This window comes from Carlito syrichta, unplaced genomic scaffold (genome assembly GCF_000164805.1).
Source record: "Carlito syrichta isolate Samal-C Ts95f unplaced genomic scaffold, Tarsius_syrichta-2.0.1 Scaffold108683, whole genome shotgun sequence".
NCBI classification, from domain to species: Eukaryota; Metazoa; Chordata; class Mammalia; order Primates; family Tarsiidae; genus Carlito; species Carlito syrichta.
In genome coordinates, this window is record NW_007052779.1 from 273862 (window position 1) to 290586 (window position 16725).

Here is a 16725-nt window from a genome sequence, read left to right on the forward strand (position 1 = left end):
TGACTGTCTGGGGTAGTAAGGGAAAGAGAGATAAAGATAGGCTAGTTAATGGGTACAAAAATACAGTTAGAAGAAAGAGGTTCTGATGTTCGATAGCAGAGTATAGTGACTATAGTTAATAACAATGTATTGTATGTATCAAAATAGCTAGAAGAAAAAACTTGAAATGCTCTCAGAACCTGGAAATGATAAATAGTAATGGATATCCCAAATACCTTGACTTGGTCATTATACGTTCCATCCTTGTATCAACAACAAAATCACATGTACTACATAAATGTGTACAAATATTACATATCAATAAAATTTTTTTAACTAAAAAAAGAATTCTATAGGGGTAGGTATCAGGGGCAGCAAACTGTGCTTTAACGAGGCTTCCAGCTGATTCTGAATTTGAAAAACACTGTCTTAAGGTTTAACAAACAACATAGCACTTCCTAACAATTATTTTTCTTTCACAATATAAATTTAACAATTATCCCCTGGTTTAACCACTCCCAGATAACATGTTTCAGAATAACTTCATTACGGAGAGCATTTTTAAGCAATAAAAAATACAAATTTGGGGAAAGAAGAAGGACAGACACAAACGTGAAAAGCATAATACATAAGAGAAAATTTTAAATGTATATTTGTGGTTCAGGCCACTATTAATGAATTGACAATAATGGGTACTTACTACAATGTCAAATATTCTGCAGAATACACTGCCACACAAGTATAAATGTATGCCAATAGAGAAAAATATTACATTACTTCCATGACTTCTATTACCATCTATAGTAAAGATTCTCAGCCGAGGCTACTAATATCCCCTGAGGTTCCTTCATCTTCTACAAAGTCTTATTCTTCTCCCACTTACCTATCTCCCCAAACCATGCCCCAAGTGATTATTGTTACTGTAAAGAATACATTGTATATTAATGAGTACTGGATAAATACAAGATTAAGAATTACTGGTCTTTACCAGATAGACCTCTCTCCTGAATACCTGCTTGCTATATTATTTCTACTTGAAGATCTAATATAAGATCTAATATAAGCCTCAAAGTCCATCTATCTGAAACAGAACTCAGTAATTTGTCCCACCCATATCTCTATTCCTCCTCTTTCCTTAACTCAGTGAGTGTAGCACAAAACTGCCTAAACCTTCTTCCTCTGTGACCCTCAGCCAATCACCAAGGCAGTTTATTTTACTTCCAACGTAGCTCTTGAGCCACCCATCCTCTCTGATACTAACCTGTCCCAGGTCTCCAGCATTCTTCCCCTGGAGTGGTGATTCAGATTCCTACACAACAAATCCTGCCTCCAGTCTTATTGCTCCTTCCAGAAAGAGCAAAGTTTCCAAAGGTTAAATTTGATCATTTTTACTCTACTGCTTAAAATCCTTCAATGGCTCCCTGTAGCCCTCAGGATAAAGCATAAAATTACAACTGCTTCCATCATCTGCTCTCTCCCTCCAGCTTTAAATTTCACATGACCCCTCACAATTCCAGCTGAACTGAATTTTAATTCCTGAAAAGTAGTATTCTTTCTCTTTCTTTAACCCTTGTGTCATGGTGTTATTCAGCTCTCTTCACTGGGCTAATTTCTATCTTTTATGATCTAATTTTGATGTCACTTTTTTCACGAAGTCATCTCTCACCTCCACATCATCCCCAAGTACAGAACCTTCCATACTGTGCAGTGACTATGTGTCTCCTCCTTTAGAATCTAGGCTCTACCTAGAATAGGAACCAAGTGGGTTTTTCACAATCATAATCCTGGCACCTAGGCAGCAATATAATGTGACATTAAAAGCATGAGCTCTAGTCAGACTTAGAAAGTGTCACAAGTTGTGAATATTTGTGATCGTTACTTAAACTCTCTCTGCCTGTTTCCTTAACTAGCAAATGTAGATAGTACTGTCTTACAGACTGTTTGTGGATTAAATGTGATATGTAAATGTGATATGTAAAATATTTAGCATGGTGTTTGATACACAGAAATGTTAGCCATTAGCGTTACTTTAATAAAGTATTTACCGAAGAAAATATTTGTTGAATAAATACACTATTCACAAACTATTAAAAACATACATTTTAATAATGCTAAACTCGAATAATTATATTTCCAAATGAAGTCTATGATTCTATAAGGAGGGCTTACTTATGTCCAAGACTAAGTTTCTTATAGCCAGTGTCATGTTGAGTTATAAAGCAGAATGTTCAAAGAGAATGACCTGTGCCTCATTTTCAGGAACAATTTGTTTATGAAGTTGAATCTGCTCCAAACCAGGGCTTTCAAGAGAATTTGGGGAAGTGTTACAAATTGGGGTAGTTACATTATATCTTGCTGACTGATAAAAGCTGTAGTATTCAAGTCTGTTTTCCCTTGAGTTTTCTGGTGCTTTTAGTTTTTGTTTAAACTGAACAACTTTGTAGATCAAAAAGATGATTAAAACACACGCCAAGATGAAAAAAGCTAGCAAAATGTCAAAAGCCTCATTCAATTTTTCAACTTCTTGTGTACAAACTGGAGATGTTTTTCCTGACACTGAAATAGCATCATTCGGTAGTGCACTGTTTTTTTCCTGGTCCAAGTTAACAGAAGAAGTAAGTTGTATCTGCACAGGTAACACTGCAGTAGTCTCTAGTGGGTTACCAAAGGTGTTTTCTTGAAAAAATCTACTGGCAGGTGAAGTACGAATTCGTTCCCAAAAAGTGACACTCTCAGTCTCAGTATTTTCCAAATGTTTCCCATTGGTGGTAACTTTATTCCAGGCCATCATTACTGCAGTAGTCTTGTGATGAATATGAAGAGATTTTACAACAGCCCAAGCTCTGGAAACATTTGCTGAAGAGATAATGCAATTTGTAATGTCAGTCCACTTAATATAACATAATGCTTGGCCAAGCATGGATGGGGGATTCTGACAAGAGATGTTTAGAGTAATGGCTGAAGATGATAGCCAGTCTCGAAGGCCCAAAAGCTTGCAGTTACATTCCCAAGGGTTAGAAAGTGCCTGAAGATGAATCGGTGAGGACAGTGGTTTAAGGACCCTTGGATGTAAGTCTGTAAGATTATCAAATGACAGATTAAGAATCTTCAAAGATGCTCCCATGTTTTCAATTGTATCACTATCAATGCTAATTATTCGGGTTCTAGCTAACTTAAGGTAAATTAAATTATTTAATAAACTAAATGTGTCAGAATTCAAATTTTCTAAATCATTATGACTTAAGACCAAATGTTTAAGGTTACTAATTCCACTAAACCCATTCCTAGTATCATTTTTAATTCTTGAGTTTTTCAGGAGGAGATACTCCAAGTTGACACGTCCTTTGAATGCAAAGGACTGTATAGCTTCAATAGGATTATGAGACAAAGAAAGTCTTTTAAGATTCCTAAGTACTTCAAAAGCATTTGAAGGTACTTTTGTTAAATTATTGCCTGCTAGATACAAACATACAAGGTTTCCAAGATTTTGAAAGCTTGAGTCTGATATCCTCAAAATATTGTTGTTTGACAAATCAAGTATCCGAAGAGAAACCATACCAACAAAGGTACCACCCCCGAGAACAGTGAGGCGATTCCTTTGTAGATTTAAGTACTGAACTGAAACTAGATCATTAAATACTCCCCTTGAAACAAAAGATATTTGATTAGACTGCAAATATAAATAATGAAGATTCAGAAGTCCCTTAAATATTCCAGGATCCAAGCGCTTCATAAAATTATTATTTAGACATAGAAAATATAGCAGTCTCAATTGAACAAAGGCTTTTGGGTATATACACAGAATGCTAGAGTTATCCAAATACAATGCTACAAGAGAATGAAGTCCTGCTAATTCACTTTCATTTATATAAGATATATTATTTCCAGTCAGTTACAGAAAAACTGTACTTTCAGGAAAATTCTTAGTAATACTTGAAAGGCCTAAGTTACAGCAGTTAATTTGTCTCCCAGTGCAGAGCTGACAAACAGACGAGCATCCAAGTATCTCTTTATGGAATAATAATACGAGATAACAGGTAGCAAGGAGAAACAGTCGTAGGCAGGGCAGAGAAAACTGTAATCCACACATATCCCTGGTTTTTCTGCTCATATCAGAATTGGCTACAAAAAGAGAAGGTAAAACTTTAAATCATCGGAACTTCTTAAAGTGAAAGTTTTTATAATACTATAACTTCTCTATTCTGTTTTAATTAGGATCAGCCAATAATACTAAATATCATAAATCATACTATGGTGTTAATATGAAACAATGAGTATGGAATATGCTCTAGAATTATTAACACCTCCAGGCCATTAACCCACTGTTCGACAAAATAACTCATATGTAATGAACTGTAAAACGAAATGTTTGCTAAGCTAATTTTAAATATTACAGTTGATCATAACAAAGGTAACAAATAATATAGGGATGATAATCTTTGGATTTAATATGTCCCTTTACCAACTTAAAAGTCTAATATCAAATAACATTATATATGAAAATACAAACTCACTACAGAACAGTTAAATTCTAAACTACAGATTTTCACAAAACTAGTTTTCATTTCAGCTAAAAGTTCATATTTAAATCATCTTACCAAGAACAGGAAATTCATATTTCTAACAATCAGCTGATTCCAGTACAAGTTTTCTTTTTAAAGTCTGAAGAGCGACATTTCTACACTCCATTTCTTTCTGTGGCACTGCTGACCTCCACCCCTCCACCTTTTTTTTTCACTTTTTAAGCCAGGGTTTGCTCAGGAAACACCACTCTTCACATTGGTTCCTTTACAGTCAGTGTGTAAAACAGAGGTTGCCATGGATACAGGAAACTGAGAGACAGGAAGTAATTTTATCTGTGTTTCAAAAGTATTGTTGAAAGGAAATCTCAGGAACTTATTTTTTTAGAATGCAGTTAAAATTTTCCTGATGTACACACTTAAATATCTCCTATAATTGAAAGAACAATTTTTAAAGAATATCTGAAAATTTTAGATATTCAGAATCTCAATGTCAATAGACTCTATCTACTAATGACCTAACTATGGAATAGAAAATACAAGTTGAATAGGATACATACAGAATAATGTAATTTTCATAGATTTTAAAATGCATACAATCTTTACATTGTTTTAAATACTACTGGGGATGTCAACTTTATGCTTTATTCTTTTTAAAAAATTAGTGAAAAACAACAATTTAGAGTGATGAGCACAAATGTTTTACATTATCCTGTGTGCTCTTTTTTAACTTTTCAAAAAGATTTTTGGTTATTAAAAAAAATTCAGTACTACCAACTAGTACCTTAATATATTAAGGTATATGGCTCGGGCTGTAATATGATATAAAGTTGCATATCAATGTATCTTTGCAAGAAAAGTTAAGGAGATTAAAAGGGCCCCTTTTGACCTTTTGCCCTATATGCATATATATCTGAATTAGTTTGAATCTTCTAAAAACAAAAATGGATCTGTGTCTAATGTAATTTTTAAGGTAAGAATTTAAAGAGTTGAATACAAATGTTCATATTATATATTGTTTAGGCACCAAAATTTGAAATGGAATAGTTGCTTAAGCTTTCTAATTCTGACTTTTATTACTATTACTAATACCCTAATAATATTAGGATAACAAGTGATATATTTTATACTATAACTCTCCTTTGAAAAGCCGTTTTATTTTATATCAAGACAATTACCTTAGATAATAATATGAATACTGTCCACATTAAATATTTGAAGTAATAACCAGCACACACTTTTATGAGTATTAAAAAAAGGTCTGAGATGCATACTGGATAGAAGATCTCTATCAAAATGATTTGATTCTCACAGCTATCCTTTGTGGCTTTTTATTGCTATTTTATGCATAAAAAACTGGAAAATAAAACAAATGGCAGAAATGACATGAATCAGTGGTGGGGGCTAGGTTTCTCTCATCCATTTTCTTTCATACTTTAAATAATACCATACAAAATGATATGAAGCATGTCTCGTGGATTCTTTAATTGCATCATATAACTTAAAGAGTAAGGAAAAAGAGAAAGGGCCCACTGAAATAAAAATAAAACTAATGTAAAGGGAAAAACTACATGGCCATAAAAATCAGAGCATTAATCAATTTGATCCTCTGCTCCAAAAACATCCAAAACAGTCAAAAATAAGTTTATTAGTCAGATCCTAGAAGCAAAATTTATAGGAAACACTATTAAGGAAAAATGACAGAATAAAATGAATCTCATATTTCTCACACTGTAAAAACTGAGAAAAACTAAGGTGACTGTGATAGAACAACTAAACTAAATAGTTAGCTATGAATGGTGAAAATTCCAATATCCAGCAAAACAAAGTTCAACTCTCTGTTAATCTAGAAACTGCTGCTCTTTGACACAAGTGATCACTGCTAGAGAAGACCAAAGAAATAAACGCAAAAAAGGCAAAAGCAGGAAGGAAATTCAGAGACCTCCCATCTTACTTGCTCTGACCATATCACTAATTATCAGTGGCAAAACTGGCCACTCAGGCTTTAGGTTAGAACCTGAGTTTCCCGGCTTCCCACTATACCTACTAGAAGGCACAGTTTTCAGTGCTTTCACTGAGTATTATTATTTCACAGCAATTCGTATCATTCGGTAGTATAAAATTTCATGAACTTTAAATCCTGTAACAACTTTGTCAAATCTCCACATGACCTCTGATGCGTAATAATTCTCCCCAATTTGGATTCTGACATTTTGATTTTGTTCTGTAATAACACAGTGGTCTGTCATAAACCTTTTCTGATTCCTACTAATTTTCATTAGAGCTATTTTTGAACACTACAGTCTCCTAAATCGGCTTTCCCCTATTCCTTTCCAGAAAAATGACCCACTGAATTATTTTTCTCATTCTTGTTGATGAACCTTTTGCATTGCCTTTGTCTTCAAATAATCTCATGGTTCAGGTATCAATGCATATCTATTTTCTTTTCCATTCAGATTCTGCCTACATACGAACAAGAATGCATAAATAACAGAACCACTGTCCTATTAACATATTTTAAAATATATACCATCTATTTGTATTTAGATACACAGCATCTATATATAAACCAACAAAGATTGGTTTATGTAAAAGGATGGTTTGCAATAAGTTACTAATCTTACGGAACTTAAAAGCTATAGATGGACCTAAAATCAAAGCAATCAAATCTAAAATGGAATTTACAGCTAAAAAATAATCCAGTAAACAATGCAAAATTATTGTTTTGCTCAAAATAGGAGAAAAATTTTAAAGAGGGGCAGTACTTTTGTTTCAATGCAGACTACTTAGCAGTTGCAAGAAAAAAGAAAACAGTAACTATACAGTGGAGAAGTCAGGTAACACCTTGACTAGAATTAACAACATAAATGAATAACAGGTGAACACCATGAGCCTTTGGCTGTGGTAGTCCAAGAAAAACACAACATCACTTAAGCAATATTGCAAGTAGGACTGCATAGCATGAATCTAACCATAAGGAAACACCAGTCAAGGCACAAATAAAGAACATTCTATTCTGCTGGAGGAGGGGAGGAGAGGATGGGATGGAGACAAAGAAAAGGGGGAAAGGGAAAGACAGATAACTAATAAAAAAGGACTGCATTCTTTCAAAATGTTAGTCAAGAGAGGAAAAGACCGAGGAAATGAGATTATAGAGTGAAAAAGGCTACAAATACATGAAAACTAAATGCAATAAGTGATCTTAGACTGAAATATTAAGGGGTAAAAGACCATAATATATGCAATTTATATGCAAATGGTTCCGAAAATAAAACATCAATCTATTTATCTGACAGAGCGTATGTGCACAAGCAAATGATAAAACAATGGGGGCAAAAGTTAACAAGTGAGTCTGGGCCAGGCAAGGTGGCTCACTGCTATAATCTCAGCACTTTAGGAGGCTGAGGTGGGAGCACTGCTTGAGCCTAGGGAGTTCAAGACCAGCTTAGGCAACATAGCAAGCATTTCTACATACATGCATGCATGCATACATACATACATACATAAGCAAGCCAGCCCAGCATGATGGTGTGTGCTTGTAGTCCTAGCTACTCAGGAGGCTGAGGTGGAAGGATCACCTGAACCCAGGAGGTCGAGGCTACAGTTAGCCAAGATCATGCTACTGCACTCCAGCCTGGGTGACAGTAAGACCTCCAACCCAAAACAAACGAAACAATAGGTGATTCTGGATAAAGGTATTATGGGTGTTCTTTGTATTGTTCTTGATATCTTTTTGTAAGTTTGAAATATTTCTAAATAAAATACCATGTGACAGCAGTTATGCTTTCCATATAAAATTTTTCCATGTACATTACCCTCCGGGTATGCTACCATTCCAAAATTTTTAAGGTAGACTTTAAAATAAAAACAAACCAATTTTGTGTTCCTATATCAAGACAAAACTGAATATTAAAAAAAACCTCTATTTGTTCAACTGTCAGCAAGAAAATAAACTAAGACAATTTTAGCCGCAAATCTATTCATGGGAATTAAAAAATAAACTTTACGCATGAGAATAATGAAATTTCTGAACCATGCTTGTGACTTTAGGGCTTTAAAAACAAAATGATGCTTCCTCATTTCCCCTGAAAACTGGAACAAGATCAGGCTGCCAGCTCTCACCCCACCTCTTCAACCTAGTGTTGGAAGTCCTAGTCACAGCAACCAGACAAGAGAAGGAAATCAGGGGTATCCAAATAAGAAAAGAGGAAGCTAAGTTATCCCTCTTTGCTGATGATATGATCTTATACCTTGAAAACCCAAGGGAATCTGTCAAAAATCTCCTTGCATTGATAAAATACTTTGGCAGTTTATCAGGGTACAAAACCAACGTGCAAAAGAGTCACATTTTTACACAACAACAACAAACAGGCAGAGAACCAAACAGAAAGCACAATTTCATTCACAATAGTAACAACAACGACAAAAAGGAATATCCTGGCATTTTCCTAACCAGAGAAGTTAAAGACCTTTACAATGAAAACTACAAAACACTGCTCAAAAAGAAATCACAGAAGACACAAACAAATGGAAAAATATTCCATGCCCATGGATTAGAAGAATCAACATTGTTAAGCTATCCATCCAAGACAATCTACAGATTCAAAGCAATACCCATGAAGTGACCACCATTCTTCTCAGACCTGGAATCGACAATACAGGAATTCATATGGAAACATAAAAGATTATGAATAGTCAAAACAATCCTCAGCAAAACAAACAAAGCAGGAGATATCACACTTCTGCACTTGAAACTTTATTATAAGGCTACACTAATCAAAACAGCCTGGTATTGGTACAAAAACAGGCACATAGACCAATGGAACAAGAAAGAGATTCCAGAAGCCAAACCTCAATTTCTCAACCAACTCATCCAACAACAACCACTGGGGAAAGGAGAACCTATTCAGTAAATGGTGCTGGGAAAACTGGCTGACCACATGTAAAAGAATGAAACAGGACCCCTACCTATCACCATACATAAAAAACCGTAAAAGAATGAAACAGGACCCCTACCTATCACCATACATAAAAAACCAACTTTAAATATTTGGATCAAAGACCTAAACATAAAACCTCAAACTATAAGAATCTTCGAAAACACAGGAGACACCCTTACAGAAATTGGAATAGGCAACCAATTCCAGATCAAAATCCCAAATGCCCATGCCATAAGAAATAAGAAATAAGACAGACAAGTGGGACCTCATTAAACTGAAAAGCATCTGCAAAGCAAAAGAAACCATGAAGAGAGTGGTGAGACAGTCCACGGAACAGGAAAAAATAATTGCCAACTGTGTATCTGGCAAACATCCTAACATCCAGGATCTACAAGGAACTCAAACGTACAAAAAAGAAAAAAATAAACAGCCCTATTAAAAAGTGGGCAAAAGATATGAACAGACATTCTCAAAAGACATACAAGCAGCCAACAGATACATGAAAAAAAATGCTCAGCCTCACTAACTATCAAAGAAATGCAAATCAAAACTACAATGAGATGTTGACTAACTCCAGTCAGTACGGCCATCATTAATAACTCAAAAAACAACAAATGCTGGAGAGGAGGCGAGAAAAAGAGAATGCTTCAACACTGTTGGCGGGAGTGGAAAACAGTATGGCAATTTCTTAAGTTCTAAAAATCAACCTTCCATATGATCCAGCAATCCCCCTTCTGGGAATATACCTGGAAGAATTCAAATCATTCTACAAAAAGATACCTGTACACGCATGTTTACTGCAGCACTATTCACAATAGCAGAAACACGAAACCAACCGTGCAGTCCATCAAAAGCAGACTAGATTTTTTTAAAAAAGTGGTACATATACATGGTGAAATCCATAAAGAAGAACATAAGTATGAACTTTGCAACAACTTGGATGGATTTTGAGTCTATAATACTGAGTAATCGATCACAGAAACAAAGAACTGAGTACTACATATTCTCACTCATAAGTGGACCCTGAACATTCATCATAATACTACATGAAAGAGGTTGACAGTCGTAGGTCACTGCTGGGGAGGGAGGGAATGAGGAGGGGGCCACATAACATCAATAAAGGTACCTGAACCCAAGCCAGGAGAAGTAAGGACCAACGGGAGACCCAAACTTCATCTGTACAATGATCACTTATGTACCTAACCCTGAAATGTGCACCACATCTTTAAAAATAAAAAGCAATAAAAAACAAAACGATACTTCCTAATGATGTAATGGCACATGGACACTTCAAGAAACATAACTCATTATTCCCCCTAGTGTGACTTTACACTTATTTTTAACTTTTTGATGTCTGCTCCTGTTACAGTCATTTTGAAAAGCAAAATTCTATTTCTATAGACAATTTTAGGTACCATTCTCATAACTGCTACATGATAAAATCCTTTGCTGTATATCAGCATAGTTTTGCATTGTAACACACAGTAAAAGGAACTATTGAACAGGAAAGTTGTTCCAACTTAGAAAAAGCTAGCAGAGAGAGACTAGAAATCAAAATATCTCCTCTTTCCCTTGGCTCAACTGAAATCTCTGGAACACTAATCTCTTCTCTGCCCCTAATTCACCACTTTCTAGGTTTTGCTATAATAGTTTAGTAATTTCAGATCTGCACTATATTAGAATTTCCCTTTCATGCATATCCCTTCCATTTTAATGGCTCTTGTTTTGTGCTTATATACCAATCTCCAGTTTATCATAATCACTCTAATTTCAAACACACATACAAAAATGAAGAAGAAAGGGTCATGAGCCTAAAAGATGATTTAGTTAAGTCCACAACAGCCTCTTCCAACAACCATAGATAATTTTTATGAAATTGATTTTCTTGTCTCAAAAGACAATGTTATAAAATGAATGAAGACTGTACTGAACACAGAAACTAGCATATAGAGTTAAAAGTGCAGATTTGTACTGATGGTTGGCATTTTGAATACTTATCTAACAAGTAGTTATTGTTAGAAAGAAGTTCCACCATGAAATAGGTTGCCCTTAGGAGCAGAGACTTACTTTTTTTTTTTTTTTGAGTTGGAGTCTCACTCTGTCGTCCAGGCTGGAGTGCAGTGGCACACTCATGACCACCCCAGCGTCAACCTGGTGGGCTCCAGTTATCCTTCTGCCTCAGCCTTTCAAGCAGCTGGAACTCCATGTGTCCGCTATCACGCGGGCTCAGGCAATCCACTTGCCTCAGCATCCCAAAGTGCTGGGATTACAGGCTGAGCCACTGAGTCCGGCCGGAGCAGAGACTTTCTATCAGCAAAGTTATCCAGATGGAAGTTGAATGAACATCCATCAGAGATGCTGTGGAAGGAACATCTTGTCCCTAAGGCAGCTTTCAATGTTAAGCCACTAGTGCTAAAGACCATCCAACCTGACTGGCAAATCTTAAGTTCAAAAACTACCTCAGAGGCATCCAAGACACCACACAATACCATTTATATGAGGCCTGAGATTGATCAAATTTGCCACTGTGTGAAAAATAATTCCAGAATTTTTGTAACTGAAAAGTGGTAATGGCTTCTTGAGATCCCAAATTGCTCACCTTTTCATGGCTGGCCCTTCCAACATCTATAGAGCTTGGATATGCTAGAGTCTCTATCATATAATCTCCACTATTTTGGCAGGTCACAGAAGCATCAGCAGCCTTTTCCTGCTCCAATGCCCATCGATGTCTGGTCACATATCACACAAATTTTTACTGTAGTACAATATAGCCACTTTTTATACAGGGACTTCCAAAAAATTCCCTAAATAAAATCCTGTCAACTCCCAACTTGAAAAAGGAATATGCAGGCAGAAAGGGTTAGTGAAGCAGGGAAGTCAGAATAGTAAGAATAGTGAGATTGATTCCTTTAACTACTGCTGGATCAGATCTAGCCTAAATTTGATCGGGTGCTTCTATGACCTAGAGTGTTCTCAACATATTTTAGGTATTATCTCATTTTAATTCTCACAGAAGACTTCTGAGGTAGGGCACCATTACTAACCCCATTTAATGAGAAAATGAGACACACAGAAATTGAAAGTGAAGCTTTAAATCCCCAAAGACCCTACCATATATATCATATGTAAAATTCTGATCTTATACAACTGATAGAAAGTGATATTTTCTTGTGATTTTTTTAAAAAGTTTTTCTCAACACGTGCAACTAGAGAAAATAAAACTTGAAAACGGAACCATGTGACTTTAAATAAGCTATTCCAAATTCCTTGTTTTTATCACCTCACCAAGGACAAAATTCTACACAGTGGAAAATAAAAAATTCCAATATATGCTAATTTTGAAAGGATCTCAAAGATAACCTCTCTCTGCATTTCATAAGTGAAGAAAATTAGGCTCAGAGAAATTAAGAGGTTTTTAAAGTTAGTGATCTACATCTGGCAAATAGTAGAAACCAAGTCACCTGATTATCAATACTTCACGCTACCCATTATACCTTGATATCTTTCATCTGAAGTATGTTTGTGTGTGCAGATAATGTTCAGTGACTAAACTTTATAACTAACTATGAAAGCATGTGAAAATAACCTGAATATATAAGGAATAATAATTGGCAAGAGACTGTCTCTACAAATTCTCTGTGATCTCTTGAGGCTCAATTCTGCTTAAGGAAAAGTGAAAGAGCAGCATTATCTCTATCACAATCATAAAACTGTTCTTAGAATAACATTGGCACTGGGGATACATTTTAATGTAGAATACTATAACAGGTTTTTTAATAGCACTAAAATACTTTGTTAATATAGCTTGACAATTTTTTTTTTTTGAGCTGCCTAAGCTGGAGTGCAGTGGCCTTATCATGGCTAGCCACAGCCTTGACCTCCTGGGCTCAGGCGATCCTTCCACCTCAGCCTCCGCAGTAGCTACCAGAATTACAGGTGTGCACTATCACGTCTGGCTAATTTTTTGATATTTGTAGAGACTAGGTCTCTCTATATTGTCCATACTGGTCTCAAACTCCTGGGCTCAAACAATTCTCCCACCTCGGACTCCCAAAGTGCTGAGATTACAAGTGTGAGCCACCATGCCCAGCCTAAAAAACTTCTTTAATAAAATATATAACACATTCTTCTATACTACAAAAGCAAGAGGGTTTAAAGGTGACTAATAATATTGTCACTACAAGAATTGTAGAGTTGCATATGCCAGATAACTATGTCCCCTCTTCTAGATAAGAATCTATAATGGAATTTAACATAGCGGTAGACATCTTAATAGATTTGAAGAAGAGGCCATCGGGCTAACACATTCAGGAAGGATTTCTGGAAGAGGTGGCATTCAGGTCAGGTCTCACAAAAGAAACGGCATATGAAAGAGATAGAAGAATCAGAAACATGGAAAAAGACTGTAAATAGACAAGTTAGGCTTAAACAAAAGGACTCAGAAAGGTGAACAGAGAAAGATAAGAAGGAAAGAACTGTCAAGGTTAACACAGAAGGGTCATAACAGTCAAGCATTTTCATTCATGTATGTTGCTCCATCCCCAAAATCTACTTCCTTCTCCTCTAAATATTATATACCCCAGTGGAAATAAATTAAGTTCCTTCCCCTATCCAACATTCTATCAATTCTTTCTGCTCCCCCCGCCCCCGGCCATGTAATTTAGACTTCTCTTTCACATATAATATTCATCAAATCCAAATATTATTCCAGTAACATTGCCACACACATTATTTTGCTACAGATAGAGATGTAATTCTTTAAAAATACCAAACATTAATCACTACCATTTTTCTCAGTTTTTGTTTGGATAATAAAAATTTATATTTATTCTTCTTTGATCATTAGACTGAAAGCAAGTGAGCTCTCATTGAGAAAATTATCCTATAGTATACAACAATATCATGGCACCAAAAATCAACTAAATTCAACTGGTTTCAAAACAGAAGTAGAAGTTCACTGGTTTTCTTAAAAATAAAAGTATAAACTTCCAGCTAAGATGGAATAATAGGGATATTCTTCCTTTTAAAATTTTATGCAAAACAGAGTTGAACATTACCAAAAACGAATATATAATTGACATATTATACCGTGCAGTTCACTAGATAAGCAAGTAAGTCTCCATGGAAGCAGTGTTGGTCTTGAGATAATAATATTTTATAGCACATCAGAAAGTAAACGCATGCGTATCCAAAAAAAAAAAAAAAAAAAAAAGACCTATAGAATAGAGAAATGTAGGCTCCTTGGCCACCCCAAATTATAATTTCTGTTAAGAAACTGGATTAACAGCCATCTCCAATGATGATTTAAAAAAAAAACAACTATCACTATGGATTCTTAGATTTTCATATATTGAGTTAACTAAAACGATGTCAGGTTAAGTTTTGTTGGTTTTTTTTTTTTGATGCCCAAATTGTCCCAACTTTGTCAGTGGGACTCCCTATAAGATGGCTCCGTATCTTTCTGACACGACTTCGTTAGTCTTGACTACTTTTTTGCTATTCCAAGTTCACTTTGTACTCTCTGCTCCTTATCTAGAAACTAGTCACTTACTGTAGTCTATTTTAGTGAGAAATTATGTCTGGGTTTTATGGGTATGAACACAAACTTTATGAAAATAATGAAACCAAGGTTTCTACTTGTTGGTCACTGAAATAGACTGTTGCCAGAATGGGATACCACGTTCTTTTGAATTGCTGTGTAGTATTTCCATTATATAGATGTACTACGTTCAGTAACTGAAGGACATGTGGGAATATAATACTTTTTTTTTAATGACTACCTCCAACTACAGTGTAAGTTCCATCAGTCTGAGAGCGTGGATTTTGTTAACCTTGTTCGCTATTATGTCCCCAAATAGTTTATAATGGCACCTTCTAAACTGGAGGAGCTCAATAAATACATTTTGAATAAATGCATTTGACTTCTAGAGAGAGGACAGAAAGAAATCCCAGGTATGTGATTTTTAAGTGCTTGGACGAAGTACCATACCTTAATAATAAAATATTTAGGAATAAGATCTCCATCCATATAACCAGATCAGACTAATAAAAATAACTTAGAAATATTAAAATAAGATTGTGGAATATGAAAATTAGACAAACTATATTACTTGAAGTAATTCATAGCATCTCTATAGGACTATTGGGAGAATCAAGTGAAGTGTGCTTGAAAAACATCTTATACAAAGACTAGTACAAATTATGTGTTCTATTAATTATTGTTTACTTCTTGTTATTACTTTCTGCATTCACACATAAACTGATGAATGTAAGAAAGCCTCCAAGAAAAGATATGCACCTGCTGGGTAAGTTGGTACCATCACATAGCTGATCAAAATGACTGATAGTAGTAACAATTACTGAGTGATTATATATTCATTCAACATTCCAATAAGCATTCTCCAATTTATCCTCACAATATCCCATAGGTGCTAGCTATATCATAGCCTCCCACTTGAAACATGAGAAAATAGGCTCAAGAGGGAAAAATAGTCCAATGTGACACAAATAGTAGGCAGAACACTTTCTAAAGCCAAATCTATCCTTTTTTCCATCATACTGCATCTTTTTCTCTCTAGAACTCCTGGATGGAATGAAAGCAGAAACTTAAGAAAAAGAAATCCACCCAAAATAAGAAATTCCTCAGGCTATGAAGGAAGCACTTGTGACACAGGAAAAACTAGAAAGTACACAAGACATATCATTTTTCTCCTCTGAGTACATTTTTTGTTCTTATGCTTTTGTTCCCTTGGTGGAGCCAGCTAGTCTGAAACAATTATTTTTCTATACGGCTTCAACCATTTTGAGGACCTAGACCGAATACCTCATTCTTATTCAGAAAAAACTCTTATTCTCATTCTAAAGCAGTTTGAGGTCCTGAAACATCAAAATAATCATATTTGATCATGATTTAGTTTTGGGGGGTGCTATGTTTAAAAGAAACTTGTCGTACAATGGTTGCTGACTAGTTATGAGTACTCAGTATATATAATAATGATAGACATGTATGAAAGCTGTTTGGCAGAAACTTTCATCTAATTTGCAGACAGGGAACTACTCTTAGATGTGACAAAAGCATTGAGAATGCAGTCCCAAATTCACAAGCTTTCAGAAACTTTGCTAAGTAGTTAAAACAAGAGAAAGAAGACACAAATAGCTGTTGTTCTAAGATGCCAGGGTGCACCAAACAGTAATCTATCCTAAAGGTGAAGTGGGATGTGTCTTCAGTGCACAGCTTGGTGGCCTAGTACATAGGTCCAACTTTGCTGGATATTTGATGTATTAGT

The 16725-nt window shown here is 35.2% G+C and overlaps 2 protein-coding genes across 2 annotated transcripts in view; both read right to left on the reverse strand.

Moving 5' to 3' along the window:
* The window catches only part of IPO11 (importin 11), a 190210-nt gene that overhangs the window by 63996 nt on the left and 109489 nt on the right, over positions 1 to 16725 (reverse strand). The gene's annotated exons all lie outside the window — the stretch shown is intronic.
* LRRC70 (leucine rich repeat containing 70) lies at positions 2065 to 4999 on the reverse strand. The gene is made up of 2 exons (XM_008068448.2): positions 4578 to 4999; positions 2065 to 4101 (listed from the first exon to the last, which is right to left on the reverse strand). The coding sequence occupies exon 2, from the start codon at positions 3710 to 3712 to the stop codon at positions 2192 to 2194; it is 1521 nt and encodes a 506-aa protein (XP_008066639.2). The 5' UTR covers positions 3713 to 4101; positions 4578 to 4999; the 3' UTR covers positions 2065 to 2191.